The sequence below is a fragment of the Narcine bancroftii genome, chromosome 2, assembly GCF_036971445.1.
Source record: "Narcine bancroftii isolate sNarBan1 chromosome 2, sNarBan1.hap1, whole genome shotgun sequence".
NCBI lineage: Eukaryota > Metazoa > Chordata > Chondrichthyes > Torpediniformes > Narcinidae > Narcine > Narcine bancroftii.
In genome coordinates, this window is record NC_091470.1 from 276890487 (window position 1) to 276914383 (window position 23897).

Sequence of the window (23897 nt, forward strand, 5' to 3'; positions counted from 1 at the left end):
GGTGCAGTAGTTGGAAATAGCTGCTATGACCTGGTCCTGTAGGGATGTGTTTCCCTCAGTAGCCTCAGACAGCATCCGCAGGGCACTGATGGTTGACTGGATTATCTATCCATGATGCCTGCTTCCCAATGGGATAGGCTCATGCTGGTACCACCCTCATCTCAGATCTGGATCAGCCACATGGCCAGGGTCTCGTCCAGCATTTGCTGGTATTGCGATTTCCCCCAAACAGTTTGGATCCTTGGCAGAGGGGTACCCCTCTGCTATAAGTGAAGATTCATGTGGATCCCAGAGATTAAGAACCAGACCGAGATCGAGGTACAAAGCACAAGTTTATTCTCAAGAGATGCAGAGGAAACAATGGAATCTAAACATTATATTAACTTAAACACACAGTTCACAAAGAGATGAATATGCACTGTGGGTAACAAGGGAAAACCAACAGAACTTTGGAATGACACAAACACACATACAGTAAACAATCAGATCAAGGTAATGCTATGTGGCCCCTTCCCTTGACCAGTATGGATACCACAGCTCTAACTAACTGGCCTTGGGACTCACCCCAACCTAATATAGAAGGTGATACTCATGGGCCACAAGGAGTCAAGAGAGAAGAGAGAGAGCAAAGGAAAGCATAGTCCTTTATAATTCTGCAGCAGGTATTGGGAGCCAATCACTCGGGGGCAGGCTGGGCTCCATTGACTACTGTAACCAATGGCTCAAAGCCAAGTGCAAGGGCTCAGCAGGGGTCAGCCCAGGTGATTCACCTCGGTCAATTAAGTAAAGGCTGCCCGGAGCCCAATACCTGGTAATTTGAATGGGCCAATCACAAGGTCATCTTGATGGCTTGGGGTGAGTCTGGCCTTGATTGACATGCGATGTGTCCTCCAAATAGGAGGCCAGCAGCGCCACCATGTGGTGGCCACGGTCTCTCCATTACACCTTCCTTGTGGAGTAAGATTTACAGACCCAGACACAGGAGGGTAAATTAGACGATAGGACAAAGGCCCTCTCGTCACGGGACAGCTCTCATGGCAGTTATTCCCTTGAGGACATCAGGGTCTTTAATTCTGATGGAGGTGGAACTGCTTTTAATTGGCTCAGCAGCTGGGAAGACAGAAACGGAGACCACCTCTTTGCTGGAAGGGCTGGAGTATGTGGAGAGGGGAGCACATGCTCAGGTCAGGAAGGTAGAAAAGAAGGCAGAGAATAGGGGATTCAATATGACCTGCAAGGACCTACAGTATTCCTAACACTGTTGCAGGCAGGGGTAGGGAGGACCTAATTAACAGAAGACCCACCTCCGCCCTGTGGGCAATCTGGAAGGAGCGCTGTACAGGGAAGGCAAGTGAGGGACAGGATTTTTCCCCTAAGGTCACGGGCTGGCCCAACCCTATGTCAGGGCCCTCTTCAGACCCCATTGCCACCCTGCAGGAAGCAGGGATCGACCAATGGATGGCAACCCTCCATTCCATTGCCGTGGGATTGGGGCCAGGTCTCCCAGTAAATTTAGCAGCCTTTTCCCATCTGGGAGATCTGAGGTCCTATATCCCTGTGTCTTTACACTGGGAAAAGGTGGACACTGATGCCCAGCACACCACCATTCCAGGTAGGCCTGATGTGGCGGGGACCCCGGGTTGTCATCAAGAGTTTGGGTGGGGAAAACTGACATGGGACTATGATCTGGGAGGACTTAGACTCTCAGATTTCACAGGCTAGATTGCTTGGAATCTTTTTTTTCACTGAAGACATCCCCCCGTCTTCAGTTCAAATGGGAAAGTACTCAATGGAGGAGGGGGAAGCAAAGGAGTTTACATATGATTAGAACATGGCAAGAAATTAATTAATGTGTAAGATAAAAAGTAGGGATATCAATAAAAGCATCATTGTGTAAAAATGTGTTATTGCCTATGAACATGGGCAATGGAATGTTAAATTCATGGTATGACAAAGTTATAAGATATATTAAGGACCATTGCACGGAAGGAACTCTTATGTCCTGAGAACAATTAAAACACAAATACAGAATGGCCTTTGGTACCTTCTGTTTTCTCCAGCTTAGATTGTTCTTTAGAGAAAGATGGGGACAAACTTTGACCCCACCTGAAATTAGTGAAACTGAACGCAGGGTCTGGATGGGGAATACACCCAAATTTATAACAAAAACGTACTATGCTCTCCAGAGCGAAAGTGCAAAACCAGGGTTGCAGAGGTCAAGGGAAAGATGGGAGTTGGACTTGGGTGTGGTGATTTCAGAAAGAAGCTGGTCAGATTGGTGTAAGGACAGCATGACATCAATTATAAATGCAAGATATGGATTTGTTCAGTATAATTTTTTACACCAATTATATCTTACCCCACAGAAGTTATGCAGATCAAAAGCCAAAATTTATGTGTTTCAGATGTGGGACTGAGACAGGAACTTTTCTACATGCCTCGTGGTCGGGCATGAAGGTGAGGCCATTTTGGCAAGAAATAGCAGAAAAATTAACCAGGATAACAGGAGTGGCCTTCACAGGCAACCCAGAGCTATATCTATTAGGTAATTTCATGGAAAATAGCAACAAATTGACCCAATATAAAATCTAATTTATAAAAATTGCACTGGTGGTAGCAAAAGTATATATCACGATCACTCCCCTCTACTCATAGCACGATGGGCTGCAGAAATGAACAGCTGTATATCTATGGGGAAAAAAATCACATATAACTTAAAGAATAAATATGATACTTATGTAAAGGTCTAGCAGCCATACCTGGGGGCCAGCTACAGTAATAAAAAGGAACAAAAAAGGGTATAAAAGTAACTATTATACAAAAATATAGTTTCCCCAACTGTACTCTATATACTTAAAATATATGCAAACTCTGACGGTGAATGGATCTATGTGGATGGTGGGGGGTGGGGGGGGTGAGGTATTGATTTGTTGGTTGTGTTTGTAAGAAAAAGTTTAATATATTGTATATTTAAAATGTTACTATGTATATTTTTGACAAAAATAAAAAATAATTTTCTTTTTAAAAGGATTTGGGTGGGGGGGGGGTGTCCACCATCTCCTCCTAGGAACTTGCTCTCTGAGTAGCCATTAGCACTGTGCAGCCGAGGCCCCTGTCTGTCCTGCTAGCAGTGCTGTGTGTTTGTGCCAACCAGGAGACAATGATCAGGGGCTACAATACCTGTCCTCCATGTATGGGATACTGTGGGAAGATCCAGTCCGACCAGGGCTCCGACTTCACAGGGACTGAGGACCAGAGCTGAGCTGCAGAGATCGGCATCTCATGACTGTTCCACATCCTACACTAATTACCTGCTGGTGGCAAAGTTGATCGAAAAGATGAATGGGATGTTGAAAGACCAGGTCCAATCACTGACACCTACCCGTACCTTACAGGGGTGGCTGAGTGTGCTGCAGCAGGCAGTGGACCACCTGTATTTCCAATTGACCACGAACCAGGGAACACACAGTGGGTTGCATATCACAGAACCAGGAATAACCTGCCATAATGCACAATGACTAACCTAGAGAAAATGAGTTTGCCTTCCTTCACAGGATGACATATCTGTGGGCATTTGCATTGATTTGTGGTGGGAAATCCTACAAATCTCAGAGCAGCTTACGAGTATGTCAGCAGAGCCAACACATCAGACTGCTGGATTTGTATGAGGACTCCTGCCCACGTATCGCTGAAGGACTGTCACTGACACCGATACCCTTTGATGCTCAAGAAAGAGAGAGTTGAGGATATTGTCCAGCTCTGTGAAGCTCTGATAGCTCCATAGCACAAAACACCTCACATCTAGTGACTCTCTGTGGGGTGGGAATTTCATCCGATTTGCCCAACCCCAATGAACTGACTCTCCGAATGATTCCCTAACCAGTGATCAAGGCCAAGGAATAGTTGTGCAGATGGGATAATCAGCACTGGGCCATCCATTTGGTGGGATAGAGTGTGTGAGTGTGACTCTGAGAAAAACAAATCTAATTTTTCCAGCCTTTCACAATAACTCAACTTCCCTAATTTTGGCAACAACTTTGTAAACTTCTTATATACCCTTTCCAACTTTAAAAAATCTATCTTAGCTCTCGTTGGCTAAAATTGCACACAATATTTCAAGTGTGGCCTCATTGACATCTTGTATGATATCAACATGTCATCCCAACACTTATATTTAATGTCCCAACTGATGAAGACAAATGTCCCAAACACTCTCTTCACTACTCCATCTGCCTGTGCTGCCATATTTAAAGAGTTATGTACTTGCACTCCTCAGTCCCTCTGCTTCATAACTTTCAGTAGGGCCTGATGTTAACAGAGTAATTGCAGAAGCACAAAGCTGGAGAAACTCAGCAGGTCAAACAGTGTACTTTATTGAGCAGAGATAAAGATACCTAACCAACGTTTCAGGCTTGAGCCCTTCATCAAGGTATGAAAAAATGGTGACAGACACCCAAACATAATGGGGGGGAGGGGCAGGGGAGGAGCACAGTCTCAAAGGCAGGAAGTAATAGGTGGATAAGGGAGGGAAGGCACATCAGCAAACATGAGGGAGAATGACTCTGTGAATGGAGAGGGAAGAGGTTGGAGAGTGATGGAGAAGGCAAGGAGAATGGGATGTAGGTTAGCAGAAACCAGAGAAGTTAATGTTAATGCCAACCATTGGAAAGTGCCCAGAGGGTGGCATGGTTAGTGTAGTGATTAGCGCAATGCTGTTACAGTGCCAGTGATTTGGACAGGGGTTTGAATCCCGTGCTGTCTGTAAGGAGTTTATATGTTCTCCCTGGGTCTGGTGGGTTTCCTCCAGGAGCTCTGGTTTCCACCCACCATTCGAAATGTACCGGGGGGTGTTGGTCAATTAGGTGTAATTGGCTTGTGGGCCAAATTAAGTGTTGATCCTCCAATTTACAGGTGGTCTTTGTAGGACAGTACATGAGGCCATGGATAGACATGTCAGCATGGAAATGGGGCACAGAATTGAAGTGGTTGACTATTCCTTACGCAGTTCCCCATCAGATCTAGATCATATTGTAAACACGGGTAATCATCTTCACTGTCCACCTTGCAGTTTAAATGTCTGTCATCCTTGCCTTGAATATTTTTAGTGACTTGGCTCTGTAACTTACTGGTGTGAAGCATTCTTATCATTCATGAGCCTTGAAGAAAGAAATTTCTCCACCGCTCTCTGAAATTACTGATTCCTTATTCTGAAACAGTGACCAGAGTTCTAAACACCCCCTCTGGGGGAAACATGCACTCTGTCGGGGCATGTCCTCACTGGGCAGGGCAGGCTGGCCCACCTCCTGTACCTATAGCTCCTCCCCATAAGATCCCCTAATAAAGGCTGAGAGCCCTAGTCTCCTCCCTCATACCTACCTTGGAAGTGAGCCAGCAGCATGTAGAGGCATGTCAGGGTCATCTGATCAATAAAGCCTTTGACTCTTGCTTCATGTCTGTGAGTGGTCATTGATCGCACCACAAACTCAGCATCCACCCTGTCAATAGCCCTCAGGATCTTTTATGTTCCAGAAAGATCACTTCTTGTTTTTCTCAACTCCTGCCTAACCTGCTCAATCTCCTTTCACATAGCAATCCCATTATCCCAGGAATCAACCTGGTGAATTGTCTGCACTCCAACTTGAACATATCCTTCCTTAAATCTGGAGACCAAACTGCACACGGTCTCTAGGTGTGATCTCACCAACACATTGGAGACAGTACTCCAGGTGTGGTTTCATCAACACTCTGGACAGAGTACTCCAGATATGGTCACACCTGTCCACAGTTTTCCAGATATGGCCTCACCAACATTCACTAATGTTGCATAAGAAATACTCTATATTCCTTAACTCTTGCAATAAAAGCTAAAATACCATAAGCCTCCCAAGTCTCTTCACTTGTTCAAGATTTCAAGATTTCTTTCTTGTCATGTAATAATACAGAACATGTAATTTTACAGTCTAAAAACCTGAACTGCTTGGGGATTGTGTTGGACTGGATTTTCGGATTTTCCAGATTCTTGGGCAATACTTTAAAAATTCATATTTAAGGAGTAATAAAGAAGAGATGACCAGGTAAATTTTTATAGCTTATTCATTAGTAAATACAGAATGCTTCATTTATCAAAACAAGGAGATTTAGAAAAATAAAGTCAACGAGCTTAGTTGTTGACTATGTGTGAAAGTAAGTTCCTTTTGATATGAGTTGGCAGAAATTTTCACAAAAATTTTAGGTGGATTTTCCATTGGAACCAGAACTGTATCTATTGAGCATCTTATGGTTATTGGCACAAAACTATGAAATACAGTTTATGAGGATTGCACTAGCGGTAGCCAGGAGATGTATAGGTGTTACATGGAAGTCTGTCTGACTCCCCCCTACTTATTGCTCACTGGAATATGGACATGCAAAGTTGTTTCCCCCCCCCCCAGAAGAGATAACATAATCTTAGAAGGAAATATGAAATTTTTGCTAAAATATTTGAATCATACTTGATTAACTTCCCCAAAAAAGTTTAAATAATATAGTTAGGTTAATAGCATTGAATTTGTGAAGATGTGGACTAATTAATGAAGGCATGTTCAAACACCCCTTCCTTTTTTTTATGTTAGCAGATGAGAGGGGGTGAGATTTGGGTAATCATATGAAACTTTGTAGTTTTTAAAATACTATTTCTATTATGTATATAATAATGAACTATATGAGTGTTTGAAAAATTAAAATAAAATATTCAACAAAAAAAAACAAGCTTAGTTGCTTGTTGCCACTGTGCAGCTGTGGCGCTTATATATGCACTCATGCACACAAACACCAGCTAGATTTAAGAAGTTTTGAGTTTTTGAAAAGTCCAGCTTCTCAGGTGGTCCAGATTTCGGCATCCGGATTTTTGGACTTCTACTGTACACGAAATTGCCTTCTGCCTGCTGTAAGGCAAAGAGTCGACATTGGTGTCCGTCAGTGACCCTTACAGTAAGAGAGAAAGCAAAAAAGGGTTCCTTCAGATTTCACCTCCAGCACTCCCACAATTTTTGTAACTGTACAGACTCCTGTTTGATTAATTCGCAACCTGAGCTCCAGATCCACACCTCCAACATGATGAGGAGACCTTCTTGCCCTCAGCACCCTCTCGAATCCAGGCTCCAATACCTGGATTGTAATGGAGATACAAACAAATATATTTAATTAATTTACAAATTGTACAAAAGAAAGGTCATAAAATAGGGGTACATAAATCAAGACAAAGATGGGAAAAGGATTTGAATAAACAAATAAATGAACATGGCTGGATGGAATTATGTAGAGAAAATATGAAAAGTACAATAAATGTGACCTATATGTTAGTACAATATAATTTTATTCATTAGCTATATCTGACTCCACAGAAGTTAAATAGATTGAATTATGCTTTTTTGGATTTATGTTTTAGATGTAGACAGGTGCATTCTACTTGGCGGTGTCCTAAGATTAAATCTTTTTGGTTGGAAATTGTTTTTACTGCGTGATATTAATGGGGTTAAACCTAAATTAAAATTGAACATGTTCCAAGTGAAATTTGTTAAAATTCCTTTAGCGATAGCTAGTAAAAGTATTGCAATATCTTGAAAATCAGATGATTTGGGACTGGGGAGATGGCATGCAGAAGTTTGAAGTTGTATATCACTTGAAAAAAAAACTTTAAAATTTAAGAGATAAATATCATATATTTTGTAAAATATGGACTCCAAATTTACAAAGCATTGGTATAAATATTTAAATGAAACTCTGACATTCCCGTTCTCCTAATAGGTATCAAATATTATAAGAAATTTTATAGTATGTTGAGCGTCTCTTGTTCTATCTCTCTCTCTCTCTCTCTCTCTCTCTCTCTCTCTCTCTCTCTCTCTCTATATATATATCCTTTTTCTTTTTTGTAGGTGAGGAGGGGGAATAATAGAGGTTTTTTTTATTTTCTTTCTCCTTTCTTTCTATATATATAGATACCACATATATTTGTAACAGGTTTTTAATATTACATATGTAATTTCTTTTGTGCTTTTAAAATTTATAAATTTTTTTTCTAAAAGAGTCTTAATCTGCAAGCAGCAACTGGATGTCTCTGGCATTAGCTCAAGAAAAAGTTGCTTAAAGAGCAGATGGGGCCTGTGTTCATCCATGAGCACCAGCATCTTGTTCATTAGTTCGGAAGGAGTGCGGTCACCCAAGCTGTCCATATGGAGAAGTCATGTTGCTTTGTTGCATTGGGAAAGGCCAAAAACACTTATGAGCAATCTTTGATGGCTTCATACCTGTTTTTGGCTGGAGGCTGGCATAAGAAATCGACATTATGCCCTACATTGTCTTGGTTCAGCATGCAATGGCATAGTAGTACTTCCTTCCATCAGCAGTAATCTGGCATAGATGGAACTGATCCTCGGCCTGCTCAAACCAGACCTGTGGCTGTGAGGTCCAAAATACTGGAGGTTTTAGCACAACGGCATTCTGCACATCCATAGTGAGGTCCAAAATGTTGTTTAGACCATCAGGGTCACCAATGTAGTGAGTGGTGCAGTAAATCAAGCACAACAGAAGTAGCCTGTGAGCTGAACCAAAAGAACTGTTTAATGGAATCCTTTCAGGAATTTAAATAATTAAAGTTGGCACACTATCACAATCACCCAACCTCTGAAGTTGCGCACCTCCTCGAGTTCCCCTGGCCACCAGGAACTCCTGATCCTCTGGGAGCCCGCAACTACAGATTCTAGTTTGAAAATGGAGTGGCGTGATATATGGAAAGGGTCACAAACAGGTCACATCACATTTACAGAGGCACCATTGCACTCAGAGAGAGAGTTCATTTTGGAGTCGCTGAGTCTGGAACAACAGAATCATAATGGAACTGAAGTGGGTCTTAACTGATGCCAGGACAATGAGTGAGTATACAGGATTATACTGGTAGCTGGTCAATTAAGTAAGTTCTTCCTTGAGTGACATGTTTCAGACTTTATGGAGTCATTAAGCTCTGGAAAATAAATGAGGTCAGATGTTTTTATGGATGTGAAGTGTTTTGGAGAAATGAAACTGAAACAGTGGTGATGTCATGTCACACAATTTCAAAGAAACACATAACTGAAGGCAGAGAGACATTATGAAACCAGACTGAAGAGAATGACTATCCTGTGAAAGGCATGGGGTAAAATAGTAGTCTATGGAGAGAGAGGGAGATGCTGTTCTGTATTGTACTATCCTTATCATAAGAGATATTAAAAATAAATTGCTTTAAAGTAAGTAAGACCACTTTGCTCTTAAGAAAGAAATCGTTGTTACATATAGAAAGGGTGGGGGGGGAGGAGAAAGGGAATGTTTTGTTTTTGTTTTTTGTTGTTGTTTGTAAGAAAAGTTTAATATATTGGCTTATTGGAGATTTTATTTTGTATACTTCTGAAAAAAATATTTAAAAAAAAGAAGTCATTGTGAAGATCCCAGTTCCATAACCATAACAAGATAGGGGAAAACTTGTGAAAATACTCATATGAAGAATATATCTCATTAATTTAAAGAGATCTGAAGACATGATGTTTAAAAATGCTTCATAATTACTTCTGAACTGTGATTTTTAAATCTTCAAGCAATCCAAGATGTTTGATGCTGAAGTTTAAAATGGACTTTTCAGACAGATCAAATTGTAATGGTTTGGATTTTGACGCACACACATATCTACATTTGCGCATAGTTGGAATTAAGTTAGAGTTAAGTTTAGAGATAAGTAAGAACTGCTGTGTTATTAATAGTTTAATAAAAATTATTATTTTGAATTTACCATTGTCTGGTGAATTTTCCCTTGGTGTTCCTTTGTTAGCTCATAACAACATTTGTTAGTTTGTCACAAAATTATGAGGAAAAAGCAGGTGGGCATCAGAATAAAAAGGCTGGGGAGGAGGGCAGAATAGCCAGGAGGAGAACAGGCCAACAGGCAGAAGGACATAATTGGACATGGATAGAAGGGCAGGAGAGGAAAAGTGAGAATTGATCAAGCTGGAGGAAAGGGCAGAGAGATAGGAAAGCGAGGGAGAGAGCTGGAGAAAAGGAGATATGGGGATAGAGGAACAACAGAGACTGGGGGTAGAGAGCTTGAGGAAAGGACACATAGGGGTATGGTAACAAAACTAAGGAAGAGACTTTGAACACTTTTCCATTTGTAAATAATTTATTGTGAATAAAAACATATTTTTGGTGAATTAATAAAAAACTGTTTGGAGCCCTAAATGTGTTGATGGAGGAGATGTTAGTTTGTGACAAACTAACAAATGTTGTTATGAGCTAACAAATGTAGCATTTCTTGTGATCACAGAGGTAGGTATCAAGGGGGTGATTGATGGGAAGGGAAGAGTGGACAAGGGAGTCAAGGAGGGAATAATCCCTGCAGAAAGCAGAGAGGTGAGAAAAGGGGAAGATGTGTCTGGTGGTAGGATCAGGTAATAGGTGGGAGAATCACAGCATCAGCAGACTTTGGTGTTTCATTCCAGTGTGTTTGGGATCTTCCTGCTCTGCACACCGATGGCAGTGAATTCCAGACCCACATTGTATTTATTCTGCCTAACCACTCAGTTTATACACTTGAAATAAGGTTCAATGTACAAGTTGAAACACCAAATGTATATATAACCAATATATATATCCTAATCTTCTCTCTTTGTGTGTTTATTCAGCTTCTCCTTCAATGCATTGACATTATGTACCTTAGCCTATTCCATATATCTCACCAGTTTCTGGACAAAGAGTTTCAACTCTGAGCATGGAGGTTAAAGTCATAGAATTAGATGGGAAACAGGTCCTTTGATCCAACTAAGTTGACCATCTGAGCCATTTACTTGAGTGAGGTCCATATCTCATTAACCCTTCCCTATCCATGTGACTGCTCAAATGTCTTTTAAGCATTGTAAATGTACTCTCCTTCACTATTTCCTCTGGCAACTTGTTCCACATACCCACTACCCTCTGTGTGGAAGACAGTGCCCTTCAGATCCTTTATAAATCATTCCCCTCTCATCTTGAACCTATCCCTTCCAATTTTAAATTCTATCATGGTGATAAGACTGTAACCTTTCACTTTTCTATCCCTCTCATGACTTTGTACATGTCTATAAAGTTAATAAGATTAATTCTCCTGCTTTTCTTTGAAATAGTACCTGAAAGGGCAAAGAACAGAATGTACAGATCACACATATCAGGTCCAAATTACAAGTGGACAAACACTACTGAATATAATACGAAGGACACTAGCATTAAATGCAGCTCCTGCATTCACTGTTCAGCTTACCATCCACATGTTACGCCTCCATTGCTGGTGTGCTAGAACAGCACGGTGTGTCCATGGGCATTTCTGCCCGCTCTGCCAGAAGCTCCAAGCTCATCATGCTGCTATGCACCTGCCTGCTGGGGTCCTCCTCTAGGGTGTCATCCATCTCAACCCCACCAGCCTGAGCACTTGTCTCAGAGGAGGCCAAGGTTTTTGTCTTCTCGTTCTCTGCCTCCCTCCACCTCAGCAGAATGAGGTTGTACATACAACCATTTTTCACAGTACGAGATAAAAGTTGACTTACACCTCCCCTTATGCAGAGCAGCTCTCTGACCTCAGCTTCCAACCATATGCGAGCCATTACTCAAATTAGCGGAATTTCTGATTGAGGGTGTTCTCTTTAAATATCACAACAGTTCTTGGCAGGAATCTGCTTGAATTTCCCTTTTCCTGTACAATTCCACGCAGGTCTCCAAATGGGTGAGGTGTGCAAGATGATCTGCAGTCACTACTTTGGTGGTATAGACTGCAGGTTTAGAGGCTGAAATATTGTCCTTCTCTCTAAATGAGCACACACACAGTGCGCACTTTATCAGACACAATTGCTACAGATGAAATGAAGTAAAAAATCAGCACAAAGCAATTCCTTAGAAACATATGTCCACCACGTTTTAAAGTCCCCATTAACTAACATGTACTGCAGACCTCCCCCTCTACATTCAAACTTCGCACCAAATGCAGTGACGCAAACACTAGAATAAGCCAGTTGGCCATTTTCCTTTACCATTCAGCCATGGACGAGACCTAGGTATGTTTTACTGGGTTTCCTGACTACCTCTGAGGAAGGTCAGGGTTGGACCTTTTCACACTGCTGTGTAACTGGGGTGCCAACCATGAAAATTGCCCAGTTAACTCCATTTTATATGGCAGCTTGAAAGAGCCTCCTGTTTCGTGTGGTGTAACCATGACAAGCCTTTATTATCATATCGTGACCCCTGAGGTCAACACTGGTATGCAGCATCTCATTATAGTGTATGTATGGCAAGCCTCTGGTGCAAAAAACCTAATCCCAAACATCCCCCTCTTCATTTTTTTTAAAAAACTGTAATTGATTTCCTAATTGGCTTGCATCTTTTCCAGTTATACATTGAGATATGAACATAAACCTGTATTATCATTATTTTTTCGTCTTTAAATCTCCAGTCCATAAAAAATAATTTCACTGTTTAGTTGCTATTATTATTCTTTTATGAGTTCAGCGTCTTACAGTGAATTTCCATTGAAAAATGTCAATTCTCAGTATTTTACAAGATCCTTGTATCGCGCTGGTGGTTTGATGGTTCCTGTGGTAATGTTGATGCTTGCTGGCCCCTTGCCACATCATGGTTGTTCTTGTTGAACATGTTGCTGTTGCTGATGTGGTCGCTGATCACATGTTGAGTTGTCATGACAATGTGCATATTGACTCTGTGTGGCAGCAGTTGTAGGCACTGTTACTGATGTTGTGTCTGATCTTGCTGGAGTTGCCGATGTTGCACCTGATGTTGTTGGAGTTGCCTGTGTATGCACATCTCCATCAACGTGGCTATCTGTTCTGTCTAGGTCCTTTGGGGCTGCTTCATATGCTGATCTGATGTGCTTTCGGTTTCAGCAATACAGTTCCCATTGACTTTTACCAAATACGACCGAGGCAACACATTTTTCATACACACCCCAAGTTGCCTCGTAGGATGTTCTTTATCATGAGCTTTGAAAACCAGCACTCTGACAGCTTCTCCCACTTACAGTTCTCATAGTTGCTTTGTTGCCCTCTAACTTGAACTTGGATGTTTGCAAGTCTGGATCTCCATTTTGCATCACCTCACACATGTCTGCAAAATTCATGACACTGCAAGTGGCTCCAGTGTCTATATGACACTTTATTGGTCGATAGTGAGATTCATCTCCTGTCACATCTGCTTGGACAATCCACTTCTGGTCTTATGTGCTTACACTGCTCACAAGCTCCACAGTGTATAAAAATTCATCATTGTCATCATTGGGTTGCTCTTCCGGCACCACGAACTTCACCGCTTGTGACTTCTTAGACAGACACTTTCTGGAAAAATTATTGATCTTTTTACATTTTGCATATTGTTTACCCCATGCTGGGCAGACCTCTTTCTTTTTCAGATGATGTCCACCACAGTATTTACATTCTGACACTGTCTTTTGACTCCTTTCTGCGACAAGCTGGCTTTGCTTTGCTGTTTCCCATAATACCTTGTTATATTCTTCTGTTTTCCATAATTATTCACTGCATGAACTATCTCTTTCTTGCTCACTGAGCCCTCTATGCTCTTAAATTGCTCTTTCGTGATTTCTGCACTCCTGCACACACCTATTGCTTTCTGCAATATAAGCTTATCCTCCCTCAACATGCTGGCTCTCACAGCTGGATCTTTTGTGCCTAGCACAATCCTGACTCTCAATAAATCTTTTAGCATTCCAAACTCAGTTGACTTGGCCAGTTTCTCAGCACTGTCACATATTGATCTCTTGTTTCATTTTCATGCTGATCATGGGTGTTGAATGTGTAACACTCATATATGACATTCGTAGCAGGTTCAAAATATTCCTTCAATTTCTTGAGTATTTCTGCACTTTTCCTTTGTACTTCACTTGTTATGTCTAGTGTAGTTTAAACTCTGTAGCATTCTTTCCCCATGAGACATAACAAAGTGGCTACTCTAATGTTATCTGGCTTCTTGACTAGCCCTGCTGCTATTTCATAGTTCCCATACTGGGACTAGAAACATTTCCAATTCCCTCTCTAAACCCCTTTCATTTCCATGGGCACTGGTACTGGAAAATGTGCAGATGCCGCGACTCCTTTCTCTATGGAAATCTGCAACTATTTGTTATCAAAATATGCAATTTCAAACGAACAAAACTTTGTCCTTTCATTGAACAATTGTTCCTCATGTCCTTGTCTCTACCACAGTCCTGATAACACTTTCAAAACATGGAAACAATCCACACTTTTGCTCATCTTTCACTTCTGACACCACGTTTCATGTGGTGTAACCATGACAAGCTTTTATTATCACATTGTGAGCCCTGAGATCATCACTGGTATGTATTCTGTATCTCATTACAGTGTATGTATGGCAAGTCACTGATGCAAAAGGCCTAATCCCAAACAGTACCAACTGATCTCTCTGTAACTGCCCGTCCGTACTCTGTCTTACTTGCTGCACAGGATGTCCAACTGGATTGCCACAAAACAAACTTTAACACTACAGCTGGACAAAAAAACTTGAATTTCATTCCCCTCGGCGCCAGCAGGAGGTTGGGCAGCGCGGGCAGGGAATCCCAGGCCTCTTGCCTGCCTTGTCAGTGACGTCACAGGGATCACCCTGCCGTCAGCTGACGCGAATGGTGTCATGACGCCCACCCTGCGGGTCAGCTGACTGCAATTTGTGACATCACGGGCGGGCCCCTGGCCTGGGTGGTGGCGCGCGCACACGTTGGTGTGGGCCAGAGGCAGCGAGGGGGAGCGTGCATGCGCGCTCGTCAGTTTGGAAGACGGGAGCGGCGAAGAAGCAGAAGCCGGGCGGCTGTGGGCCTGACAGTCATCGAGAGACCGCGGCCTCGTTGCCATGTGAGAGGAGCCAGCCAGGCCATGGAGCGGGCTTCGTGAGGCCTCGGTGCCCAGGCTGCCGCAGCGCCATGGACCCAAGTGTAGCCGACAGTCCGGTGACTCTGGTGATCAGAGCGCCGAACCAGAAGTACGACGACCAGACGGTGCGCTGCTTCCTCGACTGGACCGTGGGCCGCCTCAAGAACCACCTGGCGCGGGTGTATCCGAGCTGCCCGGTGAGTGGGGCTGGGGCCCGAGCCTCGTCTCCCTAACCCGCCTTCGGTCCTGGGCCCCGAGGAATCGTGTTCCCATCGTAAGCCTCGTAATGCAGCTTCGCCGGACCCCACTAACCCCTCGATGTTCCCCCGTCACCCTTCCCTCCCCCCCTCCCCCCCCTCCCCCCCCCTCCCCCCCCTCCCCCCCTCCCCCCCCTCCCCCCCCCCCCCTCCTCCCCCCTCCCCCCCCCCCTCCCCCCCCTCCCCCCCTCCCTGGTAGTTGATCTCCTCAACGTACCCCACCCAGGCATTCCTTGCCTTCCCCGCAGCCTCGTATTGAACTCTGGGGATTATGTTCCATGCAGTTCGGAGAGACTTGTCAGCATGTTAACTTTGACCAATGCGATCAACAAAAGTTACAGCTATATGCAGTGGTGCATTGATCCCTCCACTGGCCTTCTTAAACTGTGAGTTAAGATGATAGAAATGGTCTTTCCATGTTTTATTAAGGCAAAGGTAAATAGATACTTGATTATTCAGGCCCAGATGGGAATACTGTACTTGAGTGTACTCAAGTGTATGGACTCTGTAACTTGTGCTTATATAGCTGCTTGAATGTTGTGGACTGGCTGTAAAGAATAACACTTCTCACTACTAATCGGAAGCTGCATAAGTCTTTCTGTGCGATAAATTTTAAAAAAAATCTTTGTTCCAAACGTTATCCTGATAGATTCTTGAACTCGTGAGTATCCTTCAAAAAGATCTTTTTTTAAAAAAAGCCTTTTCACTATTCTTGACTCTTAGTATCCTGTCCACAGATCTTGTGTACTGGTTTACAGAATAGAAACAGGCAGCTCTCATTCCATGTCTTGATGTACTTTTAATGTGATGTTACCTCAGCTCTTGGTATTTTTTGGATACTCCAGCAAAGTATGAGCAAATGTGGTTATTGTGAAAGAATCCAGTACTTTCTTTGTGTTGGGGAAACTGTTCAAAACAAGTACATGTTATAGTTTTGAATGCTTAATCATCTGGAAATACCATAAAATGAGTCATATGAGAAATTGGGATGGTGTTTATAACTGTAGCTCTGAAGAAGTTTGCTCAAAATCTCAGTAAGTGCACCAAGATCAAATCCAGACCACACCTGATTTGCAAGCTGTGCAGTTGTGGATGGTCAATTTTCAGTTGTTGGTGCATTTGGAAAACTGGGTGTGAATTTGCACAGGAAGACAACACTTTCAGTTTTTATTGAAAATGTATTTTTGCTTTGATCACTATCTTTGAACCAGTACAGACATAATAGAGAATGAACATTGGTCTTTCTCTTGACATAGTTTTGTTTGCACAACTGAATATGGGGTTATTCCAAAATGTTCATGTGCCAAGTCCACCAGCTCTAAGATTTTAAAATGTTTCTGACTTAAACAAAATTTATGTGACTAGGCAATTGGAGAGGCTCACTGCTTTTTGCTTTGCCCATGTTCAGTTTTGAGTGGTTAAGGACATGTGGCAATAGTTTTGTGCAGAATCCAGTAAATGTTGACAGAATGTTTATTGTAAGTTTTGGTGTCACTTGTCTGAAATTTTTGGTATTATTATCTGAAGTGACTAGTCCAGGCTTTTCTATTTCATGTTTGTCCCTTGAAGAATGTTTCCTGGAAGTCTTAATAGCGAAGGTTCTGTCGATCACTTGCATCTGATTCAAAGGGCAATGTCCATGATGATAGATACAAATGATTAATCTGGAGAGAGAAATTATGTTTAAAATTATTCTTGTTACTCTTTGGTGCTCATTTGTTGGAAGTTGTCAACCAACCACAACATTCCTCAGTCTTGTCCTAAAGGGTTAAAAGCAGAAAATGTGATCATTCCATGCTTAAAATTGATTCCATGAAAACAATCAAATGATTTAAATACTTTAATGATTGTTGCAATAACTTGTTGCTTATTTTATAACCGAGAAGTTGAGTGATTTGTTTCACCAGCTCATATGCTCCCTCTCTCTTTCCTTATCCCTCTGTCCTTTCCTCCAGCTCCCACCAATTCAGAGCTATCCTCTCCCCTTTCACTTCTCATCATCTTTCTCTTCTACCCTCCCATATTCCCCCCCCCCCCCCATGACCTCTTGCCTATGGGTCTGTTCCTCCACCTTCTATTTCCCCTCCCCCACTTTTTTATTCCGTTTCCTACCTGCTTTCTATTCACACTTTGATGAAGCACTCAGGCCCAAAGCATTGGTTATGTATCTTGGCTGCTTGACCTGCTGAGTTTCTCCAGCTCTTTTGTGGATTACATTTTTTTTTGATTCTTCTGGTTTTAATGTTTAATTCAATCCCTATTTTGTATCTTGGCACTCTTGATTTTTATCAACCAGGGTTCCTTGATTTCTATGTTTCTTGCTCCATTTACAAAATACACTAGGCCATGAATGAAACCTCACCTTTCTGGAAATGTGCCCAAAATGCGAAGAATAAGCCAGTTCTTTACATTTGATCTCCTGAATTGCTATCCAAACATCTTTTCTATCAGTTTGTGAATTCTAGAGGTGTACACCAATATCTAATGTGGATATTCTTGGCCTAATTATTCTCAGCAGGTTCTCTTCAGTAAACAGATTCAGTTCCAGTGATCAAACATTTTTTAAATGTATTCTTAAAATTACAATGCTGGATTGTATTTTTGTATACAAAATAGGCTTTGGTGTGTTTTCACCTATTTTACCTTTTGGTCTGGCTAAAACTTAAACAGGATGATCTGGGAGAATTCACTGTTAACTCCAATTGAGTTAAATAATGAGCAAGTACCCAACCCTTTGTTAGAATTGACTTTTGTGGGTATGTAATGTAATGATAGAGTGCGAGTGATCCACCTGACCACTAGAGGGAGTTGGAGACTGGTGTGTAACAACTTGGGTTGGATTCAAGATGGATGCCTCCACACTGTGTGAGTTCTTTAGCTAAAATAGATGTTTTAAAAGAATCCACGTTTCTTTATTGAGTAAAAGAAACATCATGTGGTACCAGGAGTGTGGAGAATGTGTATCAGTCGTTATCAGCAGAGATATGGAGAGTGTAAATGCTCCTAATGCTGTAAATTGGACTGGAAAAGTTGACCACAAGTAGAGGTTGTTCAAACGAGAATTCATGCTGTACCTGTAAGCTATTGAATATGATGGCAAACCTGTTGAACAGAGGATTGCATTGCTACTTACCCCTGCGGGACCTCAAGCAATAGAGGTTTTAATACTGTACTGTAGTGGCTGCTATGACAATGCTATGGAGTAATGACACTTCCTCACAGTGTGAGGGTGAACCAAAGAGTGAGTTTATTGGTTTGAATCCACTGCGTCTCTGTGCTGGCGCACCCATTTCGAGTGATATACCCGCTGGTTCTGGAAGTATCGTCACTGCGTTGAGATGTCACTCTACGGCCAGCGGGGTGCGATGTGGAAGTGGAGGGTGGCTTGGCCCACACATGTTGCTAGGTGTGGGCTCCTGCAATGGCCGTGTGGTGCAGCGATTTGTGCCATTTACTTGCACGGTTGTTGGGCCTGCTACAGTACATTTGTTTTTGCTGAGGTTATCAAGATGTTTGTGAATACTGCTCACCAAAGAAAAATGAAATGTTTAAGAGATATATATTTATCTCGTGTACACAGCTACAGGGAGAGAGCTTCAATAGTTTTTTTAAATGGACTTGAAATTAAAAGCAAGAACATACAATTTTGGACGCTGCAAGATTCAATGGTCCATGATCAAATTGTGTTCGGGATTATTGATAAGAAAGTGAGAGAGAGAGGTTGCTGCCAGAGACTAAGCTTACTTTAGCTGCAACAGTGAAGATGTGCCACACCAGTGAATTAGCTCTGCAGCACACTAAACGTGAGAGTGCAAAAGTCAGTGAAAACAAAGGCATTCCTGTAGCCACAGTGTGTGTCCATACACTGTGACAGAGTATATAGATATGTTTTGGGAGATAAATTGGTAAAATTAGAGTAGGTCACATACAAACACTTTAAAACAGATCTTATTTGAAATACTGGAGCTCTACTAATGCTAGACATATTGACCCCCATAGCTTTTGCAAGAACTTTGGAGAGTGCCCAAGAGACTCCACAAATGGATTGTTTACAAAAAGGCAACAGATGAAAGGTCTTGTCGGAGCTGTTCTAAGAGGGTCATGTGGTTTTGCAAGCACAGAGAGAGTCAAACAGGCTTTCTCTCTGTGTGAGAGAGACACACGCACACATCATTTTTACAGTGTTACAACCAGCAACAGCAGCTGGGACTGGAACAGGACAAGCTGGCAAGATTGTGGAAAACCCCATTTGGAAGACAAGTTCTTATTTCAGCCTGGTCAAAACCAAGAGGTTCATCCAAGAGGAGAGGACTGGCTGTCTAATGTTTCACTTGGAATAAGAGAAACAAAAAGGAACTCTGTAATGACCTGAAAGAAAGAGGTTGTCACCTGGAGAACCCTGAGGGGGGGACAAGTTTTATCAGCAAGACACTGGAGTGGCTGATTAAAAAGGAATCAGTTGTGAATGTCCTGGAACAACAAATCTCTCTCTGAAACCCGACAAGAACCTTCCTGAGCCGTAACCATTTACCTTTCAAGCACCAAAGTCTGGAGAATTTTATTAATGTTTAATTCTGTGCACAGTATAAGAATTGCCTGCAACCAGTGAACTTGGAAGAATGAGAAGTGAGATTGGACTGTGAACCAAAGAACTTTCTTGAACTTACACACACATTACATAGAATGTAATGCACTTAGAATTAGAAGGGTAGTTAAGTCAATCGTGATTAATTAAAATGTGATTCTGTTTTCATGTTTAAAGATAATTAAAAGCAACTTTTGTTTAAGTAACCATTTGTCTTGGTGAATATCTATTGCTGCTGGGTTTATGGGTCCTCTGGGCTCTTAACAACACAAACAAAAAATGAGATCTGGGAAGCAACAAAAAGATGGAGATGCATTCAATTGTAAACGATGTGGCACTAAACATTGGACCAAAACCATGCCCATCTTATGGAAAAGTTTGTAATAAGTGCAAAGGGAAGAATCACTATGCAAAGCAATGTATTTCCAAAGGGAAACAAAATAGAAGAACCTGCTCTCAGTGACAGACTTTTCACTGGCACGGTGGTGCAGAAAGCCAACAGACATTGAACAGCCAAGCATGAACAGATTCAAACAGGACAAGTGGACTGTCATTACAAAAATTGAACTAATATTCCTTTCATGCTGGATACAGAGGCAAAGGTCAATTTGATTTGTGAGCGCAGCATCAGAGGAGTGAAGATAAAGCCATACATCCATGCAAATCCTGTACAGCTCAAAGCCTACAATGTATATGAAAGGTATGTGCAAACTCAAGGTGAACGATGAAGAGCTCTACCTCAGGTTTGCATCGGTCTGGGGAGGAGTCACGTGATGGAGTAGTGGCCGGTAGGGGAACTCCAGCCCTCTCCAGAAAAGTTTTTAAAAAAAAAAAGGTAGAGAAAAAACAAAGGCACTAACACAGAAACCATAACAAATTGAAAGTGAAAGTGTGGATAAAATGGCAGCAAAGAAAGAAAAACCAAAAACAACGGGAAGAAAAGAAGGAAGGACATCGGAGGAGGAAGGTGAAGGCCTTACCGGTACGAGGAGGCCCGCCGTGGAGAGAGAAGCCCGCTCCCTGAGGTCAGTGGAAACCCCGAACTCAGGACTACAAAAATGGCTCACGGAGCCAAACAAAAGTGCGCGTCCGCGCATGACAAAAATAACACCGACGGGAGGGGGGACCAGCTGAGGAGTAAATCTCCACAGCTGAAACAGACAAGTACAACACAACAGCAAGACTCTCAACAGGAAAACATAGAACATAACGAGAACAAGAAGGAAGAGAATAAAAATAGGAAATCAAAGAAACAACAGATGACCAACCCAGAGGAAGAAGACCAACACCAAGACACTTTTAATAAAAATAAGAAGAACAAGAATACCCAACAAAATAAAATAAACAACCCAACAAGAAAATCAGAAGAGACAGAGGTAAGGACACAGATCCTGGACTCAGAAGAAGAGGAGGGAGAACACAGAGAAATGGAAGATGAAGGGAAGGGCAAGTACATGGATTTTTTTTTAAAGAATATATGGAAACAGTAAAAGAATGGCAGACACAAGAATTCAGTGAAATAAAAGTACAGAAGAAAGAGTGAATAGATTAGAGATGATCATGACAGATATAGGAAAAAGAGTAGACAAGGTGGAAGAACGAGAAACAGCCATAGAAATGGAAGTAGATGACTTAAAAAAGAAATTAGAAGAATCTGATTTTAAAAAAGTTAAAGAAACACAGGAGCTGTTAGCTCAAAAGATAGACATAATGGAAAATTATAATAGAAGAAACAATATAAAGATAGTGGGCCTTAAGGAAGATGAAGAAGGCAAAAATATGAAAGAATTGATAAAAGAATGGATCCCCAGGGTCCTAGGAAGACCAGAATTACAGGAAGAAATGGAAATAGAAAGGGCACACAGAAGATTAGCCCCTAAACCACAACCACAACAAAAACCAAGATCCATTCTAGTAAAATTCCTAAGATATACAACAAGAGAAAAGATATTGGAGAAGACAGTGAAAAAAATAAGAGAAGACAAAAAACCGCTGGAATACAAGGGTCAAAATATTTTTTTCGATCCAGATATAAGTTTTGAACTCCTGAAGAAGAGGAAGGAGTTCAATGCAGCAAAAACAACCCTATGGAAAAAAGGTTATAAATTTATGTTAAAATACCCAGCGGTACTTAAAATAGTTATCCCGGGGCAGCAAAGCAAACTATTCTCGGATCCGGAAGAAGCACGAAAATTTGCAGAACAACAACAAAACAGACAGAGAGATGAAGAGATGTAACAAGAACAAAAATGACAACAAACTATACACACACACACACACACACACACACACACACACACACACACACACACACACACACACACACACACACACACACACACACACACACACACACACACACACACACACACACACACACACACACACACACACACAAGAAAGGAGGGAATTAAGAGAGTGACCTTTGTTATATATGAAGATTTCTGGGGGGGGCTGGGTGGGGAAGAATAACAGTCACTGCGAAATCAGTTGACGCTTGCGACCGGATTTGCAAATCGAAATGGAGAGGGGAGATGTGGTTGCCCGACAAGAGACAAAGGGCAACTCTGAAAGGGGAGGGACTATTGGGGTTAAAGGAATTTTAGATATGAGAATAGTGGAAATATTTTATGTTTTAGAAATGTTGTCTTATAATGTGTTCAAAAAAGGAAAGCAGAAATAGATAAGAAGGGAAGGTGATGAGGAAACGGAAAGGAAAGATAAACAAAGTATGAAATGACTATGTTGAACTTTATGACTTTAAATATTAATGGAATACATAATCAAATCAAAAGGAAGAAACTTCTAAATTTACTGAAAAAATAAAAAATTGATATAGCATTCGTACAAGAAACACATCTAACTGAAGTGGAACACAAGAAATTAAAGAGAGATTGGATAGGACATGTAACAGCAGCATCATATAATTCAAAAGCCAGAGGAGTAGCTATATTAATCAATAAAAATGTACCAATCAAAATAGAAGAGGAAATAATAGATCCAGCAGGGAGATATGTAATGATATAATGTCAGATATATTCAGAATTTTGGAATTTACTCAATGTATACTCACCTAATGAAGAAGATCAAAAATTTATGCAAGATATCTTTTTGAAGATAGCAGATACGCAAGGAACATACTAATAGGAGGGGATTTTAACCTTAATTTGGACTCAAACATGGATAAAACAGGAAAAAAAACTAACAGAAAGAACAAAGTAACCAAATTTATAATTAAATCGATGCAAGAAATGCAACTTTTGGATATATGGAGGAAACAACACCCAAAGGAAAAGGAATATTCATATTATTCGGGTAGACACAAAACATACTCAAGGATAGACCTATTCCTGTTATCAGCCCACATTCAAGGGAGAGTTAGGAAAACGGAATATAAAGCTAGACTATTATCGGACCACTCACCCTGTTATTGGCAATGGCTAGAGGACATCCCACCAAGAATGTATAGATGGAGATTAAACTCCATGCTACTTAAAAGACAGGATTTTAGAGAATTAATTGAACGACAAATTAAAATGTACTTTGAAATAAATACAGAATCAGTGAAAGTTAAGTTTATACTATGGGACGCAATGAAAGCGTTCATCAGGGGGCAAATAATAAGTTATGTAACTAAGATGAAGAAGGATTACAATCGGGAAACAGAACAGTAGGAAAGGGAAATAACAAATATAGAAAAAGAATTAGCAATAAAGGAAGATACAACTAAAAGAAGAGAATTGGCAGACAAAAAAATAAAATATGAAACACTACAAACATATAAGGTGGAGAAGAACATAATGAAGACAAAACAGAAATATTATGAGCTAGGAGAAAAAACCCACAAAATTCTAGCGTGGCAGCTTAAGACAGAACAAACTAAAAGAATGGTATTTGGCATTAAGGAAAAAAAAGACAAACAAATTACATATAATCCAACGGAGATCAATGAAAACTTCAGAAAATTCTACGAGCAACTATATCAAACTGAAAACAAAGGGAAAGAAGACAAAATAGATGAATTTCTAACTAAAATTGAACTACCGAAATTACAAACAGAGGAGCAAAATAAATTAATAAAACCATTTGAAATAGAAGAATTACAAGAGATATTTAAAA

At 41.2% G+C, this 23897-nt stretch overlaps 1 protein-coding gene and 1 long non-coding RNA gene across 7 annotated transcripts in view; one reads left to right on the forward strand and one right to left on the reverse strand.

The window, feature by feature from the left end:
* Window positions 1–5999: 5999 nt before the first annotated feature.
* On the reverse strand, window positions 6000–14711 carry LOC138755290 (uncharacterized). The gene is made up of 3 exons (XR_011352166.1): window positions 14506–14711; window positions 11297–11880; window positions 6000–7146 (listed from the first exon to the last, which is right to left on the reverse strand). It is a non-coding gene; the product is annotated as an uncharacterized lncRNA (long non-coding RNA).
* Window positions 14712–14731: 20 nt separating this feature from the next.
* The window catches only part of herpud2 (HERPUD family member 2), a 78399-nt gene continuing 69233 nt past the window's right edge, over window positions 14732–23897 (forward strand). For 5 of the 6 annotated variants that reach the window (XR_011352164.1, XR_011352165.1, XM_069921007.1 and 2 more), the window contains exon 1: window positions 14732–15133. Coding sequence is in view for 4 of the 6 variants with exons in the window: in XM_069921007.1 (XP_069777108.1) it covers window positions 14987–15133 (147 nt within the window). In the remaining 2 variants the exon portion in view is untranslated. The remainder of the gene's footprint in view (window positions 15134–23897) is intronic. The other variant, XM_069921009.1, reaches the window with a different exon arrangement.